General features: G+C 38.5%; 2 protein-coding genes across 2 annotated transcripts in view; both read right to left on the minus strand.

The window, feature by feature from the left end:
- Positions 1–1,719: 1,719 nt before the first annotated feature.
- Positions 1,720–6,175, minus strand: LOC141363884 (uncharacterized). The gene has a single exon (XM_073867400.1). The coding sequence runs from the start codon at positions 4,801–4,803 to the stop codon at positions 1,795–1,797; it is 3,009 nt and encodes a 1,002-aa protein (XP_073723501.1). The 5' UTR covers positions 4,804–6,175; the 3' UTR covers positions 1,720–1,794.
- A 5,126-nt stretch (positions 6,176–11,301) lies between these two features.
- The window catches only part of plxnd1 (plexin D1), a 67,331-nt gene continuing 60,182 nt past the window's right edge, over positions 11,302–18,450 (minus strand). Inside the window, exons 34-36 of the mRNA XM_073867401.1 lie at positions 14,199–14,339; positions 13,770–13,844; positions 11,302–12,365 (exon numbers count right to left, since the gene is read on the minus strand). Of these exons, the coding sequence (XP_073723502.1) occupies positions 12,249–12,365; positions 13,770–13,844; positions 14,199–14,339 (333 nt within the window). The 3' untranslated portion in view covers positions 11,302–12,248. The remainder of the gene's footprint in view (positions 12,366–13,769; positions 13,845–14,198; positions 14,340–18,450) is intronic.

An 18,450-nucleotide genomic window follows, 5' to 3' on the forward strand; every position in this document is an offset into this window, starting at 1 on the left:
ACTTAACAATGACATGTCAATTTACAATGATACTGATAAGTGCTATCTGTTATGTCAATTATATAAAGCAATCAGTCAAAGTCCCGCAGAAAGTTTTCCTAGAGACCAGAGGTAGAATCATATAGCCTTCATTTATATCAATAATGAGTCAGGCTACTACTGTATGAATTAATTAAATTAATCTGGCCTAGTTCATTTTATCTTAGTTTGTAGTCCTAGTCAAATCACATACAACATTACAGAAATATGACTGACAAATTATTTGTACTGAAAAAAGAATATATGTGCACTTGAAAGTTTCTATTAATCTATTAAAATAAAGAAGTAAGTGTCATTTTGTCACCACCGAAACAATCACGTCACAATCGAAACGTCAACAAATGTTTCAGTTGTGACTGTTTCGATAGTGACGATTTAAGCTAACTTTGATCCTACTGCTAAGATGCTAATCAGTACGTAGTCAGCTAGCACAGTTCTCTACATTGAAACATGAGTAAAACCTAAATGACCAGTAGAAAAAAAATCAAAAAAACTTAATTAATCATTGAAAATGTGTGATCGGTAGTGATGTTCATAAATTCACACACTGATTTCCAAACTTTTGATCACATTTACTTCAAAACCATGGGACTGATCTAATCACCATGTCACCACAAGGGAGAGAGGCACAGACTAAGTTTCTGCAAAATGGAGGGGAGTGGCTTAAAGCATTATTATATTATTGACCAAACTATGCAATGTTTCGGTAGTGAGGTCAAAATGTGGGACAGTGTTTTTTTACATGATTTTACATGATTTTTACTGAAAATATCTAATAAATATATTGTTGGTTTTAATTAACAAAAGGATTCAAAATGATACTTCCTAAAACAATGATAATTTTTTTTTTAATTATTTCATATTTTTTCCTATGGTGAAATTCAGACCTTGGGGTTTGGGACAACCACCTCTCAATTGAAAGCACCATATAAATGATGATATTTTATATATAAAGCCTGCCGCTACCTCAAATATTACTTTGGGTTTTGATTGCTATTTGCTTATATTTTTTTAAATATCAAAATTTTCTTACATTAATGCTTTTTAAATTAGTTTTTTGGTATTTGACCTGAGAACATTGAGAAGTTATTGACTGAATACATAAGCTTAAGCAACAAAATATTGTTTATTTTTGTTCAACCAAGTTGTTGTACTCAGAGTCGGGCTAACGTCCACGCTAGCTGCTATATGTTTTGCATTGAGATGATACTTGAGGCTCGATGTGCTGCGGTGATATGTGAATTCCTTGTTGTCGACGCTTCCATCCGTTTCCCATCCACGGGACCAACCAAAGCGATGTCATCAGCTAGCTTCTTCATTCATGTTCACTGTGGTTTGTTGTTGTCTAAAGTCATGAACGCTAGTTGGTGCTCCAGTATAATCGGTCCGCCGAAACTCATCCAATGAGAAATGTTCTGCTGTGCAAAAATAAGTGCGATTAAAAATGTTTAATGCATTGTTTTTTGTGTAATTAATTAATCTTAATTAACGCATTAAAGTCCTGGCCCTAATATATATGTTAAGTTCAATTTTCAATTCAATTCAATTTTATTTAGATAGATAGATAGATAGATAGATAGGTACTTTATTAATCCCTCTGGGGGAAATTGGTTTGCATTAGCAGCCAGGCATAAAAACAAACAAAACATATACATAGAGGATATGAAAGTACATAAAAATACATAATGTACTCTGAAAGTGATTCACCAAAAATATACCCGTATATGTACAACAGAAAGTGACTATTTGTAAATGCTAGTGAATACTGGATGCATTGTACAGTCTTATTGCAGTGGGAACAAATGATTTCCTGTAACGCTCACTTTTGCACCTGGGTGGGATCAGTCTCCAGCTAAAATTACTCCTCAAGTTAACAAACACATCATGTAGAGGGTGAGAGGTGTTGTCTAGAATGGTAAGCAATTTGGACATTATCCTCTTCTCAGCAACTACCTCCAGAGGGACTAGTTCCTCTCCAATGATTGAACTTGCTTTCTTAATAAGTTTATTTAGCTGGTTAGTATGTTTTACTTTTACACCCGAACCCCAGCATAACACTGCATAGAACAAGGAGCTGGCTACCACAGACTGGTAGAACATGGTAAGCATTTTTTTGCATACATTAAACGATCGTAGCCTCCTTAAGAAGTACAGGCGACTTTGTCCCTTCCTGTATATTGCCTCTGTGTTCTGAGTCCAGTTAAGCTTATTGTCAATGTGAACACCCAGGTATTTGTATGAGTCCACAATCTCTACATCACAGTCACTTATACAGATAGGGGTGAGTTGGGCCTTTTTCCTCCTGAAGTCGATTACCATTTCCTTAGTTTTTGTCACGTTAAGCTGCAGGCGATTAGCTTCACACCACTCCACAAAGCTGGTGATAAGTGTTCTATATTCCATCTCCTGCCCCTCCTCAATACACCCCACAACAGCAGTGTCATCTGAGAACTTTTGTAAGTGACATAACTGTGTGTTGTACTGGAAGTCAGAGGTATAGAGAGTGAAAAGAAATGGTGACAGAACTGTACCTTGAGGAGCGCCTATGTTGCTAACCACATGCTGGGACACACAGTTACGAAGCCTTACAAACTGTGGTCTGCCTGTAAGGTAATCTATGACCCAGGAAATCATTGACGTATCAGCCTGCATATCAGCCAGTTTTTTTCCTAATAATGCTGGATGGATGGTGTTAAAGGCGCTGGAAAAGTCAAAGAACAAGATCCTCACAGAGCAGCCAGGTTTATCCAAATGTGGATAGATCCTCTGCAGCATGTATATAATGGCATCCTCTACTCCAACCTTGGAACAGTAAGCAAATTGCAGGGGATCCAATGATGAGATGACCAGTGATCTCAGATGTGATAAGACTATCCTCTCCATAGTCTTCATTATGTGTGATGTTAGCGCTACTGGTCTGTAGTCATTGAGATCGGCGGGGCGCCCCTTTTTTGGCACTGGCACCAGACATGATGTTTTCCAGAGTAATGGTACCCTTTTTAGGCTTAGACTCAAGTTAAAAAGGCGCTGGAGTATTCCACTCAGTTCGTCAGCACAAACTCTCAGGATCTTAGAACAAATACCATCTGGGCCTGCAGACTTGCCCTGGTGAAGCCTTCCTAGCTCCCTCTTAACCTGTTCCTCAGTGATTGTCAGTCTAGTAAGTGGAATGTTGTTATCAAACGATGTATATGTGGGTATCAGCTGTGGGCAGTTTTGGTGGAGGGATGTGCTGAGAACAGATGTTAATGTTTCCGGATGATGAATGTGGGAGGATGGGTGATGGGTCATTGCAGGATGTTTGATGTAGGATAGGTGATGTGGTATTTCAGCAGGTTCTGAGTTAAACCTGTTAAAGAACATGTTTAGCCTGTCAGCCATCACTGGGTCACTCTCCATTATTCGTACTGGTTGTTTAAGACCAGTGATTTCCCTCATACCACTCCATACTTCTTTCATCTTGTTCTTCTGCAGTTTCTCCTCCAGTTTCCTCCTGTAGGAATCTTTGCCCTCTCTCAGCATTCGTTTCAGCAGTTTTTGTACCCGCTTCACCTCTTCCTTGTCTCCCCTACTGAAAGCTCTTTTCTTGTCATTTAACAGCGCTTTCAGATCCTTTGTGATCCAAGGTTTATTGTTAGGGAAGCAACGTACCACACTAGCGGGGATGGTATTGTCCACACAGAAGTTGATGTAATCAGTTACACAATCCACCATACTATCAATGTCCCCTTGTTCGCATAGTACATCCCAGTCAGTGATGTCCAGTGCACTGCGCAGGTTTTCGACCCCCTCCTGAGTCCATCTCCTCACTGTTCTAGTAGTTACAGGTTGTCGCTGTACCACAGGTTTATAAAGTGGAGTAAGCAAGACGAGGTTGTGGTCTGATCGTCCAAGTGGGGGGAGGGCAGTGGAGTTATAAGCATCCTTGACATTGGCATACAATAAATCCAGTGTTCTGTCATCTCTGGTTAAACATTCTACAAACTGATAAAAAGTGGGTAAAGTTGATTTTAGAGACACATGGTTGAAGTCTCCCGATATAGCAATAAAAGCATTTGGTTGCTGTGTTTGCAATTTTGCTATGACCGTATGTATGACGTCACACGCTGTCTCTGCGCTTGCCGTAGGTGGAATGTAAACAGCAACAAAGATGGTGGAGGTAAACTCCCGTGGCAGATAAAATGGCCTTAAACCAATGGCAATCAATTCAATGTCTGGCTGACAGAGACGTTCCTTAACATAAATATGTTTGGGATTGCACCACTTGTTGTTAACCAGAACAGCGAGCCCCCCTCCTTTCTTCTTACCGCTCGCCGAGTCTCTGTCCGCCCGCACTGTTTGAAAGCCATCCACTGTAGCAGTGGAGTCCGGGATATGTTCGTGCATCCATGTCTCCGTAAAGCACATAATGCTGCATTCCCTATATTCCCTCTGATTTTTCACCAATGCAGACAGTTCGTCCGTTTTGTTTACAAGAGATCTTACATTTCCCATGACAACTGATGGAAGGTAAGGCTTAAACCTCCTCTTCTTTGCTCTCTGTAAAACTCCTGCGCGGCATCCACGGCGTTTCCTCCTCAGTTCTTTTGGTATCGTCGGTAAGCCACCGTGGGGTAGGGTGATATTCCCAAGCGCAATCAGTTGGTCGCGCGAGTAAACAATAGCCTCGGGGTGCTCGCCATGAATGCACGCCACAGCAAGCAAACAAAGTATACTAAAAAGCAGTAAAAAGTGATTCAACTGCTTAACAACCAGCATTGTCATACAATTAGTTTAAATATACCGATGTTAACGATGTAAACGCTAGAAAAAAAAGTGGTAAGAGACCAACAATAACAAACAAACACGGAGCTGCTGCTGTTGCAGGCTGCCACTAGAACGGCGCCACTAGAATACACGAAGCAATCATTTGGTAATTGTATCAAAGCAGCTTTACATAATAGATGCAGTGAAAAGCACAGAAAATCGACAGATAGCACAACATAATAAACGATAGCACAAGCAGTTAAATTTGCTACGGCTATAAATCAACATTATAAACAAACGTATTACTAATGTAACGTATAGAAGTTAAGCCCAAAAAGGCTGCCTCCCCGGGTTGAAAAACCCCCTAGGAGAAAAAAACCCCCCGGAATTTTAGCCGGGGAAGTAAAAAAAGTCATAGGAGGAAAAAACCCTTGGGAGGTATATATATATATATACACATTGAAACGGAAGGAGATTAAGCGGAGATTAAGCGGGTTCTGCCGGTGGTCTTTGGTCAGGCATCAGCTGGACATCACGTTGAAGAACAGCTAGTAGATCAGTTGTGTGCCGACTTTCACATGTACCGGAACTGGATCTGTTTGTCTCGTCCTCGGGATCAAGGACGAGACAGGGAGAGAGACACAAAATCTTATTAGCGTAGGGGCCGTTCACATAGAAAACAAGTGTCACACAGTAATGTGGTTTTAGTCAGCTCGGTTCCGGACAGGCTAACTATTGCTGGTTAAGTGTATTACATATAGTTAATGATTTTAGAAACGGAAACAGAACTCGTTTGACTAAGGCCAGAGGCCCCACTGCCGTCGTTAATGCTAACGTACAGTGGCAAACGGTTCTGTATGACATACTATTTTAAGGTCATGGGAAAAGGCCAAAATTGCAAGCCGGCCAAGACTCGGTCGAAAACCAATTCAAAGTTTCAGCATATTACTAAAGAGTATTAATGAGATTTACCATGCTTTGAAGTGTTGACGAAAAAAAAAGGTTTTAATTTATTCATTAATTTATTTATTTATTTATTAGGTTGTACAAGCTAGCTATTAGGAGATAAGTACCATTGTTAAAACAACTATTTGAAAGCCTTGTTAAAGAGAAAAGTTTTAAGTCTAGATTTAAAGTTATCTATCTACTATTTTCGGACGTCGGTTGGTAAATCATTCCAGAGCTTAGGGGCTAAGTAGGAAAAGGATCTGCCACCTTTAGACACTTTTGATATTTTAGGGATAATTAAGAGGCCAGAATTTTGTGACCGCAATGCACGTGATGGATTGTATTCTGATAATAATTCTCTAAGATATGAGGGTGCTAGGCCATTTAAGGCTTTGTAGGTGATTAGTAATATTTTAAATTGTACAGTCTTGTTCAAAATAATAGCAGTACAATGTGACTAACCAGAATAATCAAGGTTTTTAGTATATTTTTTTATTGCTACGTGGCAAACAAGTTACCAGTAGGTTCAGAAGATTCTCAGAAAACAAACAAGACCCAGCATTCATGATATGCACGTTCTTAAGGCTGTGCAATTGGGCAATTAGTTGAAAGGGGTGTGTTCAAAAAAATAGCAGTGTCTACCTTTGACTGTACAAACTCAAAACTATTTTGTACAAACATTTTTTTTTCTGGGATTTAGCAATCCTGTGAATCACTAAACTAATATTTAGTTGTATGACCACAGTTTTTTAAAACTGCTTGACATCTGTGTGGCATGGAGTCAACCAACTTGTTGCACCTCTCAGCTGGTATTCCACTCCATGATTCTTTAACAACATTCCACAATTCATTCACATTTCTTGGTTTTGCTTCAGAAACAGCATTTTTGATATCACCCCACAAGTTCTCAATTGGATTAAGGTCTGGAGATTGGGCTGGCCACTCCATAACATTAATTTTGTTGGTTTGGAACCAAGACTTTGCCTGTTTACTAGTGTGTTTTTGGGTCATTGTCTTGTTGAAACAACCATTTCAAGGGCATGTCCTCTTCAGCATAGGGCAACATGACCTCTTCAAGTATTTTAACATATGCAAACTGATCCATGATCCCTGGTATGCGATAAATAGGCCCAACACCATAGTAGGAGAAACATGCCCATATCATGATGCTTGCACCTCCATGCTTCACTGTCTTCACGGTGTACTGTGGCTTGAATTCAGAGTTTGGGGGTCGTCTCACAAACTGCCTGTGGCCCTTGGAACCAAAAAGAAAAATGTTACTCTCATCAGTCCACAAAATGTTCCTCCATTTCTCTTTAGGCCAGTTGATGTGTTCTTTGGCAAATTGTAACCTCTTCTGCACATGCCTTTTTTTTAACAGAGGGACTTTGCGGGGGATTTTTGAAAATAGATTAGCTTCACACAGACGTCTTCTAACTGTCACAGTACTTACAGGTAACTCCAGACTGTCTTTGATCATCCTGGAGGTGATCATTGGCTGAGCCTTTGCCATTCTGGTTATTCTTCTATCCATTTTGATGGTTGTCCTCCGTTTTCTTCCACGTCTCTCTGGTTTTGCTCTCCATTTTAAGGCATTGGAGATCATTTTAGCTGAACAGCCTATCATTTTTTGCACCTCTTTATAGGTTTTCCCCTCTCCAATCAACTTTTTAATCAAAGTACGCTGTTCTTCTGAACAATGTCTTGAACGACCCATTTTCCTCAGCTTTCAAATGCATGTTCAACAAGTGTTGGCTTCATCCTTAAATAGGGGCCACCTGATTCACACCTGTTTCTTCACAAAATTGATGACCTCAGTGATTGAATGCCACACTGCTATTTTTTTGAACACACCCCTTTCAACTAATTCAACTAATTGCCCAATTGCACAGCCTTAAGAGCGTGCATATCATGAATGCTGGGTCTCATTTGTTTTCTGAGAATCTACTGAACCTACTGGTAACTTGTTTGCCACGTAGCAATAAAAAAATATACTAAAAACCTTGATTATTCTGGTTAGTCACATTGTACTGCTATTATTTTGAACAAGACTGTATACGATATTTAACTGGTAGCCAGTGTAAAGATGCCAGAATTGGGCTTATGCGGTCATACTTCACATAAAGTTGAGTAGTATACTACTAGTTAACTAAAAGTATAGTAAAAGAGTACTGGCATGTATACCTGCATCACACAATTAATAACTTGCAAGTGTTCTGTTAGTGTACTCTTAGTAAACTAGTATGTACACTTTCAGTATGACTAGTAAACTACTAGTTAACTAAAGGTATAGTAAAAGAATACTTGCAAGTATACCTGCAGCACAAAATTAATAACCTACTAGTTTACTAATACTAAAGATTCTCCATAAAAATAAATTTGTACACTACATATCCTTTAAAAATGGACTTAAAATATACTGTTTCTAAAGGATCCTAAATAATGTATTTTATAAATATGCTGTCAGTGCATTATTATAATGATAACTTTAAGCAAACATATGAAGTATACCTAAAATAAACTTTAAAATAAGTTTAAAATATAACTTTAAAAATATACTTGGAGTTAAAGTTCTGTGCAAATTTTAAAGTATACTTTTAGAAAATATACTAAATTATAATAATTTTGAAGTATATTAAAAGTTTAATTGAAGGCATACTTTCATTTTATACAACAATTCTTTCTGGTTCTCGAATCTGATTGGCTAAGAGGCGTGCAATATTCTACTGATAACGGCACAGTAACCGCTTCACCTTTCGTATCATTCCGCCACCTAGTGAATGGAGGTCCTCTAAACAGGCTCATCTCTGAATGGAAAAACTGCAGGCTGCAGCCAGGTGTACTTGGGCGCACATAACCGCGCTGTTTTGAATCACTCTCCGTGTGTCTCATTAGTTCACTAGCTCGTAAATCAGTCTGTGAATCCCCAATCGGAAGTTATTATTCCGTCAAAGATCAGCGCTCTTGGATGTTACGTTAAAGTTAACGGGAGTAATGTCTTGATGTGTCGTGTGGACGATTAACACTTGGAAAGAGGAATGTAAACACTCATTTTTTTCTGGAGCTATATCTCTTATCAGAACGCGAAAACACCGTGGAACTGCAAGGTAAGCACCGCAGCTTTTAAATGTGGACATTGATCATTTATTTAATCGCGACGTGCCTATTAAAACATGTTATGAGATATCGCCACTGATATATTTATAAGCAGCATGCAAAAACATCTCTCTGACACTTATAAAAAACAGTTTTATATAGTACTGAAAAGAACGAAGTCTAATAATAACCGAGTGCTCGTATCGTGTTAAGATGAAATGGTAAACCAATAGTAACATTATAGAAGTATAGTTTTATTAACTTTTACCTCGCGCCAAAACAATAACAACACAAAAGACACTAAATATGAATAAGAAAACAAGTAATAGTTTTATCATGACACCAAATACTGCTGATTTGATCTCATCATTTTGACCATCAAAAACAAACAAGGCCAACAATTGAGCCAGGAATCCCTGTCAGAGATGTAGCCCAGAGAGGGCGGTGGTCAGCGGGGCGAGTGAACACTGACGTCCGCTCATGCTTTGGTTCTCATACGTACCGAATCTCACTAAGCAAACGTTCAAACAGGCGCTATCTTTAATAATCGACTATATATTTAAATATAATACATATATATTCTCGACTGAACTAATCTTAAAACTACACTTTGTGACCAAAAAACGTTAATATAAAGAAACGCCTATCCGTCCATTGAGTAATTATGAGATTCAAAGCAGCCGAAAGTGTTACCTGTCATTCTGGCCGCCCTCAAATCCGTGGCGGAAAAAGTAGTTCTCAAACAAAGAGGCTTTTAAAATAACTCCGTTGTTGTTTTCTAGTTTTCGTTTTTCAAACGTGTGCTACGGCCTCGTGCCTCTGGCCTAATCACAGCCGTGATGATATAGAGCTATATCACACTCCTATTTGAGCGATATTGCTTAAATATTTAAAGATGGGCTCACCAGGGCTATTCATATGGCTTTTTTGCAGCTTTCTTGATGTAGTTTTCGTTGTTGCATTTTTACTTTATACTTTTAAGTATATGTCAGTAAACAAGTATAGGGCAAATATACTTAGACATTTCTGTCAGTATAGGTCAAGTATACTTTAGTACAATTTAAGTATATTTCTGAGAAGTAAAGTAAACTAAAAGTATACTTTCTTAATTTTTTAGTTTAAAAGAGCACACTTGAATAAACTTCTTTTTCGTAAGTGTCTATTACAACAGCATGGCGTCCTAGTAGAGTCCGGCTGCTGAACTGATCTGCCTGCAGTTTAGACTATTAACTAACTGAAAACATTTAGCTCATCATGACATTAATTAACCCTAATAAGTCCCTTAGGGTCAATCTTACCCCAAACCACCTTTCTTTGGTTAAAAAAACATGGTTTCCTTTATCTCAGTGGAATAAAGTTTTGTGACTTTTCTAGACTACAGTATCTGTCAATATTCATATAAAAATTCTGTCGTTCTAAAGATGTGTAAAAAATTACCAAATTTGGGGGTAAAAATTACCCCAATTGAAATTAATAAAAAATGCAAAAAAAACTTTTTTTCTTAAACATAAAAAAATAATCAATGCATCTAGAATAAATCTGAAGATTTCAACAAAGAAAAGTAGGCCTAGTACTAGAGCACAAATGCAATATAGAAAATACATGCTCAATCACACACACACACACACACACACACACACACACACACACACACACACACACACACAGAGACACACACAAAAGGTATGACTGCCACAGAGAGCATTTATGTGAAATTTTCATAAATATTTGATATTTTACAGTCAAGCTAATGGTGTGGTTGAGAAATTTTTCAGGCCTGTGACCCACTGACATCACCAAACCAGGGCCGAGCACTACAAAGTTTAGCTCCAACCTTAATCAAACTTAACCATCTGTGATTGTCTAGTTATCATGAAGACCTTGATTAGTTTGCTCAGGTGTGTTTGATCACAGTTGGAGCTAAACTCTGCAGTGCTCAGCCCTCCAGTGTAAGATTTGAATAGCCCTGCTGCTCTATAGACTTTAGTCTGATGAGACAAAGATTAACCTTGACTGGCCGAGTCAATCTTAAGAGGCTCATCTCTGTACTTTTTGGCAAATTACAGCCTGGCCTTCCTATTCTTGCTAATTAGTGGTTTGTATCGTCTGATGTAGCCTCTGTACTTGTGAACATAAAGGCTGTGTCCGAAAACTTTAAATTGCTGCCTTCTGCGGCAGCCTTCAGAGGCAGGAAGGCTTCAAGGCATGTCCGAATTCAATGTTAGGTTTACTTCCTGTCTCTTGAGATACCACCATTGTCCTGTCCCACAATTATACACTCATAGGAGTGGGTGTACAGTTTTGAATGTGATTGGTCGAGTTCGAAAAAATAAAATGGCAGCCAAGGAACTACTGGAGCACAAATTTAGTGTAAATAAAATTATATTTTCACTTCATTGTTTGAATAATCATTGTTTGTCAGATCCAGATGTAAATACCTGTAAATAAAAGTTGCAAATCTCTTGTTTGGTATCTTTTGATCATCTTTTAATGTCAAACCCAAATCATTTCAGGCTACAGCAAAAATAAAGGAATTGGCCTCACTGTCCCAATATTTTTGGAGGGGCTTGTGTATGGTATCTTATATATTCATTTAACTGAAAACAAAACTGGGGATTTTGTATATATAAACAATACTTTGTTTACTTCGTCTTCTCTTTGAACATGACAATGCATATGAAACAACTGTTTAGTTATGTTTACGGCTTTATTCAATAGAATTTCCCTATTTGTCCAAATTAAAGACATGTAATACATTTTTCAGAAGAATATATACAGAATTATGCATATATTTTTGCTTTGGTTTCAACCCCCAAACCTAAACCCTTCAAATAATAAAACATATGCAACATGGTCCCATTCATATGCATATCATAATGTTGTGGTCTGATTTGTTTGGACTGACAAAAACAATTCTGCCATTTAAAAATATGGAAGAATACAAATATCCCACCAGAAACCTTATTCACATTGAATCATCAATCACACAATAAAATCATCATATAAACAGCTATATATATTGCTATAAAAATGTAATAGATAATCCAGTGCATTATCGTTGGCTCTCCCCGAGTGTGGGGTCAGTGCGTTATTTAGCCGCAGGACCTCAGGGCCCCTGAGTCTTCGATTAACCTCAACTAAGTCAATATTACACACCCTGTATCTGGATTGTTTTTCAAATGAAAATGACCAGCTAAACCAATTTTAGCAAGAATCAGTAGAATAATATTTTCTTACTCTGTGGATGTTGCACATAAAGGAATACATTCAATTAGACAGTGGTTAAGTTGTAATTTTCTTAACTTAAATAAGGCCACATTTCATTTTCAACAGGAACGTGAAATGTGTTTCATTGGTTCGGAGGCACAGGAGCTGGCTTCTGATTGGCTCAGTTCTCTGGGCTTTGTGATTTGATTGACTCAGGCCTCACTGCTACACTCGTAGATGTTGTCTTCCACTAGTGCAATGACCTGCTCGAACTTGTGCTGCAGTTGAGTGCGTCGAGCGGTAGGGTTAGACTCTAGGGCATACACCACCTGAGACAAGAGAAAGATCACCATTAAGTATACACTATATATTCTTCAATGTTTTTGAATTTCTATGGCCTTTATGCAAACAGGGAGAGGAAACTCTTGGTGAAATAGGTGGAATGAGACTGGGAAATGAGAAAGGCCTGACTTGTATTCAAATCCCAGTGAGCCAATTCTCTATCGGAGTGTTTGTTTAGACAGTGTTATCTCTACATGACACATCCTCCGCAGGTGGGTCACCAGTGACCCGTTTATGTGTAATGCCTGTTTTAACAGTAAAATAAAAAAATAACCTTGACAACCAATATATAATTTTAAATCAATATATCATTCTAATATTTAAGTGAATTTAAAATCTATTTTATCACTTTTAAAAAGGTTGCATTGTTGCAGAAGTAAATAATACAGTACAAACAGTCTGATTGTTACCATTGACTTCAATAGTAGGATAAACAAATATGTAATTCATTTGGGTACCCTCAACTGTGTGCTTGCCATCATTTATCAAAATATCTTCCTTACCTCTATCCTCACAGATCACCTGCAAGTGTGCGTACATGAATCATCCTCAGATCCCACCCTGCAAACCCATTCTCCCATTAGGTTCATTTTTTTAAAGATCACAACCTTTGCGTGGGAACTGGCGTACACACGTGTTCACCCCCGTTTTGTGAGTATGCACGCTTTATAAATGAGACCCCAGATTTTTAAATAGTTGTCTCAGCCAAATATTCTACTGTTCAAACAAACATATTTTTAAGTTTAAATATTTATGTATAAATCTCAATAAAAATCATTTTTACCCTTATGACTGGTTTTGTGGTCCAGGGTCACAATATTATGTTATGTGCACTTTTGTTATGTGCATCTCACAGTGACGCATCAAGTGCAGTGTACGCACACTTCATAAATAAAGCCCTATGAATGGCTTCATAGGGATCTATTGTTCTGATTGTAGTGCATTATTGCCTCTCTTCATTTTTTCACAGTCGGTGAAATCTTAGATCTGTGCTAAACATTTCAAATCTCTTTTGACCATGACAAAAAAGTGATAGAGAAACCAAAAACATCCTGGCTGCTTCACACATGCAGTGTTATGCATGCCGCATGTTAACAAAAATCAGGGTTACCGTTTGTTTTCCAAACCCCCATGCAATCGCTTTTTGCCAAACAGCCTCTATTCATACAGCAGCTGCTATGACAAAATGAGCATGATCACACAGGCTGCAATCAGAGTCTTTCATGGCACTATATAAGCCCAGTTATGACTAAAGAATGGACCGTAAAATCAGTCCAGGGCATCAGCGTGCTCACACATGCACAATAAAATAAAATGATGTAATTACACGTGGAAGGTCATCATACTGCATCGCTTTCATAACAATAAACAAAATGAAACCTGATTCTCACCTGATTGCGATATTTCTTGGCATATTTGTAGATTTCAGTTAAAGCCAGAGTCGTGTTGAACTCATTCCTGTATCTCTGTATAGAGCAACAAGAACATGTGATGGGTAATTAGTATGTTGCACAAAACACGTTGGTTGTGTTTGAAAACCTAGCTGTCTTTCATAAGCAGCCTGTCTACTCCTATAAAGACAGCTGATTTCTAAGGAAACATCATAACATGAAATTAAATCTCGTAAATAATCAATTTAAAGTGCTTCTTTTGGTATGTACCTAATGTATATTACAAATATACATTCTTTCATTTTATGGTCATACCTTTGATGCCATTAAAGGTTGCCGACTCAGGCAGCTCACTGGGGTTTGCAATAGATGCATTTTTGTAAGTCTGAAGAAATGTGAACTGTAACAGGAAGGGTCTATTCTGCTTACCCGTGATTCCTCAGCAAGGTGAGCATTCATTTCCTGCTCGCTCAGTGGTGCCATCTCTTGAATCTGTTTGTAGTAACACTGAACCCTCTTTTTATACTCTGGGATCTCTTTGGCATACAGTAACTTATTGGTGGGAGAATCCTGTAATAAATGGACAAAACAACAGACAAAAACAATGATATATGCTATAACATGTGTGATTTAAAACTGGGTGAAAGATATGCTTGTTATATTGTAATAATAACATTAGTTTAATAATTATTAGTTGCCTTTCCTAAAGAGACTTCATTATTACCAGGGCTGTAGCTAGAGAATTCTGGGCCCCCTAAAAATATATATGTGAGACCCCCCACCACCACCCTCAACCCATGTCATGTACTGTATAAGAAATGTGCATGCAGGCAAGTATTTATATAAATATTGCATCAAAACAGTGCCATTGAGCCATAGCCTGTAACTTAAGAAAAAAAGCTTAAATCACCATGCAACCAATACATTAATAACAAAAGATAAGAAATTGTTACATAATAGTAAATATCATTTTAGTGACCAGCAATATAATAGCTTTTTTCAATACTTTTATCAATCTGTTATCAAAGACTTGAAGTAAAATTTCAGAAATGAAAAAGAATGCAGTCAAATGTACAAATCAAACTACTTAAATTACTCAGTGACCTTATTTTGGTTGAAGATATCATGGCACTGTATTAGTACAGTTTGTTGTACTCATGTAATCTTTAGTGTAATAAATCACACTGCTAGGCAGGACAGTAATACATGTGTTGGGTCCCTTTATCCGGTGTGTTATTTAAAACACAACAGCACAAAAAGACGCGTTTCACACAGTAGTGTAAGCATTTTGTGCAAATATTTTCATCTTTAGCGGATGGGCACATGGGCACCGTGAGCGGACCAACTGATCAGCTCCACCTGTGAAACGCCCGTGTTTGATTGCTTTCTGAAATGGAAAATGACGTGAAAACACAGGCAGTGGTAGCAACAAGTCTTCAAGTCTTCTTGTAAAGCGGGCTTCGAGATGACAACAACTAACTTGTTTTGTTAGGGGCCATGGCATAAAAATCTGACTATTGCCATGTTAAACTGCTATGATTGGGTCCCCAGTGCTTCTATCAACATAGAAAATGTGAAAAAGATCAACCCAGTAACTTGTTTTGGTAAACCATTCTCTACAAGCAGGGCCTGAAGTTAACTTTTTTGACCACCAGCCACTGTGGCAGCGGATTTAGAAATTCACCTGCCACAGTGACTTTTTACCAGCAAGTTTTTTTTTTTGCCTGGATAGTGAATGATAACACTGTCTTTATTGTATGAATTAAATATAATTATTTTTTAGAGCTACAAAAGTGATTTTCTCGTTGTCTGATTATCATTAATGACACAGACTTAAGTAGGTTAATTGAGATTACTGTCTCTTTAAGACAAGCACAGATTGTTTTTGACTCTCTATACATACACTTAAAACATTAAGGAACGCGTCTCTCTGATGTGCCCTACTGAGTGCCCTTAAACCTGAAACCCGCTTGCGCACATACACAGACGGAGGTGAAATTCCAAACTGCGCACATAAACGCCCCACATACATTGTTTTTCATGAGTCTATTCGCAAAATGTATGTTAATGTACTACAATATAAGACACAACTCTCTAAAGTTTACACATCAAGAGTTCTGATCCGTCACAGCACTACACATCTGTGCAGCTGTGACTGTACAGCTTATGTCAGCATTACATTCATCCTATCTCACCAACAGTTTAATACTTACTCGCACATCCAAACGTAGTCAGAGAGCCTCATCTTCTATCCAATCGCATGAACGTTGCGAAACAGCATTCACATCCTCTCAATGAATCACTCAATTCGCATCAGTGATGCGTTGGTTGATAAGAAATGAGCGGGTTCCTGCGGTCACCCGTCGTTACGAGCCATTCAAAATATTTTAATGATATTTGGGCCGCGGTCGGTCGGGTCGTTTGAAATTAAGGTGCCAATTAACTATTTTAAACAATTACAGGCGGGTTAGTTGAAAACGTCGGTCGGGAGCGGGTTGTTTATACATTGACTCGAGCATCACTAATTTGCACTATACCCGCCAATGTGACCGGTAGATTGACAGTGTTACCCGCCAATTGCAAAATCCACCCGCATTTGGCGCGTGGTCGGGTGTTAATTTCAGGCCCTGTCTACAAGCACATGAGAAAATAGGTAGTTGAAATTTGGCTCTCCTTATGATCTCATAACGAGCTCTTATTATAAAAATACCGCCCCTTAATCTGCATTATCCAACCACAGCACTGCCATTTAGTGCAGAGAAAAGGAGAGAGAGAAAACAACAAACCGCTCATTTGCATTTAAAAGGACACACCCAAAATGGCACATTTTTATACACACCTACAAAGTGGCAATTTTAACATGCTATAATACATTATCTGTGGGGTATGTAAAACTTCACATATGTGCTCTGGGGACACCAAATATTTATTTGACATCTTAAAAAAGTCTTGTGCCATAGCCCCTTTAAAGAACATCTCTTGAGAAACAACAGCTCTTAGTCAGTCAATCAGTCTCCTGCTCATCCACTGTAAACTTCAACCACGAAGTTTAGCGGCAGCCTCACTCTGATTGGTTATGTTTGCATGATGAAGGTAGGACTTACATTATCATTGGCAACATCTGATGTTTGTCACTGACTGAACTGAATAATTTAAAGAGCCACACAGATCCAAAATCGAAACTGACCTGTATTGCATCTAGCTGTCTATCAATGTAAGCAATGTGCAAAGTAGTTAAACCAAAAAGTGCACGATTAATAAAGTTATTGGCTTCTAAAGTAGAGAGTCGACTCTGAATCGTTGAAACGAGTCGTCATATGGATTGAATCCCCTGCCTGACTTTATCCACGTAATATCAACACTTTGCACAATAATCTCCGCCTACAGCCTTGCCCGCAGGAGAAACGAAAACTATGACCTGTGTAAACATCATATCATCCCGTGTTTTCAGTTTGTGTTGTTTTCACTACCAAAAGATGAAGATATATGAAGAATCTGTGGTTAAAATTACTTTTTCAAGGAGGGATATACTAAACGTTTGGCTGTAAAGATTTAGTGGTTAAAGAGACTTTTTCACAGAGGGATTTACTAAACGTTTGGCAAATGAAAGATGGTTCAGTACCCACTTTATTTGTAGCAACATGCGTCTTCTAGCCACAACCTGTAAGTGAGTGCTGCCCTACTGCACGAGTATTTAACTTGTACCTTTTTGAAGGCAGACGTTCTCTCGTGTCATGGATCGGGTGGCACCTTTTTAAAGATTAAGTGGAATCAACCACCTCCACCCGAACCGTCCCGCCTGGATGACTGGAAAAGAGCAAACTTTGCCCCACGCAGAAGATCTCTTTTCTCGGTATGGAACTGGATTCGGTCGATTTAACCACACGTCTAACAGAAGAGCGTGCATGGTCCATCTTGACTTCTGAAACATCTGAAACAATTTCAGAAGCTCTTGGGGATATGACAACACTTGACATGGATGCACTGGGGCACAGCTGTGCAAATACACATTTCCCCCAGTGAGCCTTATTGCACAGACGTTGTGCAAATAAGGGAGGACGAGGAGTGTGTTCTGTTTGTTGCGCTGTATTGGTCAACCAGGCATTGGTTTCCAGAACTCTTGCTCCTCGCGACAGACCCCTTCTGGAAGATTTCCTTGACGAAGGGCCTTCTTTTTTAAGCAGGGGGCACATTATGGCACCCACGCCCTGACCTGTACAACCTCCATGTGTGGTATTTGGACGGGACGCAGAGGTTCTAAGTGATTGGTATCTAACACTATATCTACAGCGCGAGCTCCATCTACAAGACAGGCTTATTCGCTGAAATGAAACCTGACTGGCGTTCTTCTCACAAGTAATGTTTTTAGTAAAGGCATGTTTGTTAAAACTAGTTCTTTTTCCTAATTAAACTAAGGTCTAGTCCTGGATTAAGCTAATTCCTGTCCAGGAAACCTGAAATGTTTATTATGTGTAAGATTATGTGTAATATTTCGGCCTAAAATGAATTACATTATCAGGTTGTGTTTGCGCTATGGAAAATCTGCATTCTCTCCATGACCTCTATATTTTTTGTTGCACTGACATTTTAAAGTGAAGGAAAGTGAAAGTGATGTAATGACCAATGTATGGTAAACCATTTTTGGAACCTCTATTATGACCTCGGCATTTAAACCATCCAG

Source organism: Misgurnus anguillicaudatus, chromosome 5 (genome assembly GCF_027580225.2).
Source record: "Misgurnus anguillicaudatus chromosome 5, ASM2758022v2, whole genome shotgun sequence".
Taxonomy (NCBI): Eukaryota; Metazoa; Chordata; class Actinopteri; order Cypriniformes; family Cobitidae; genus Misgurnus; species Misgurnus anguillicaudatus.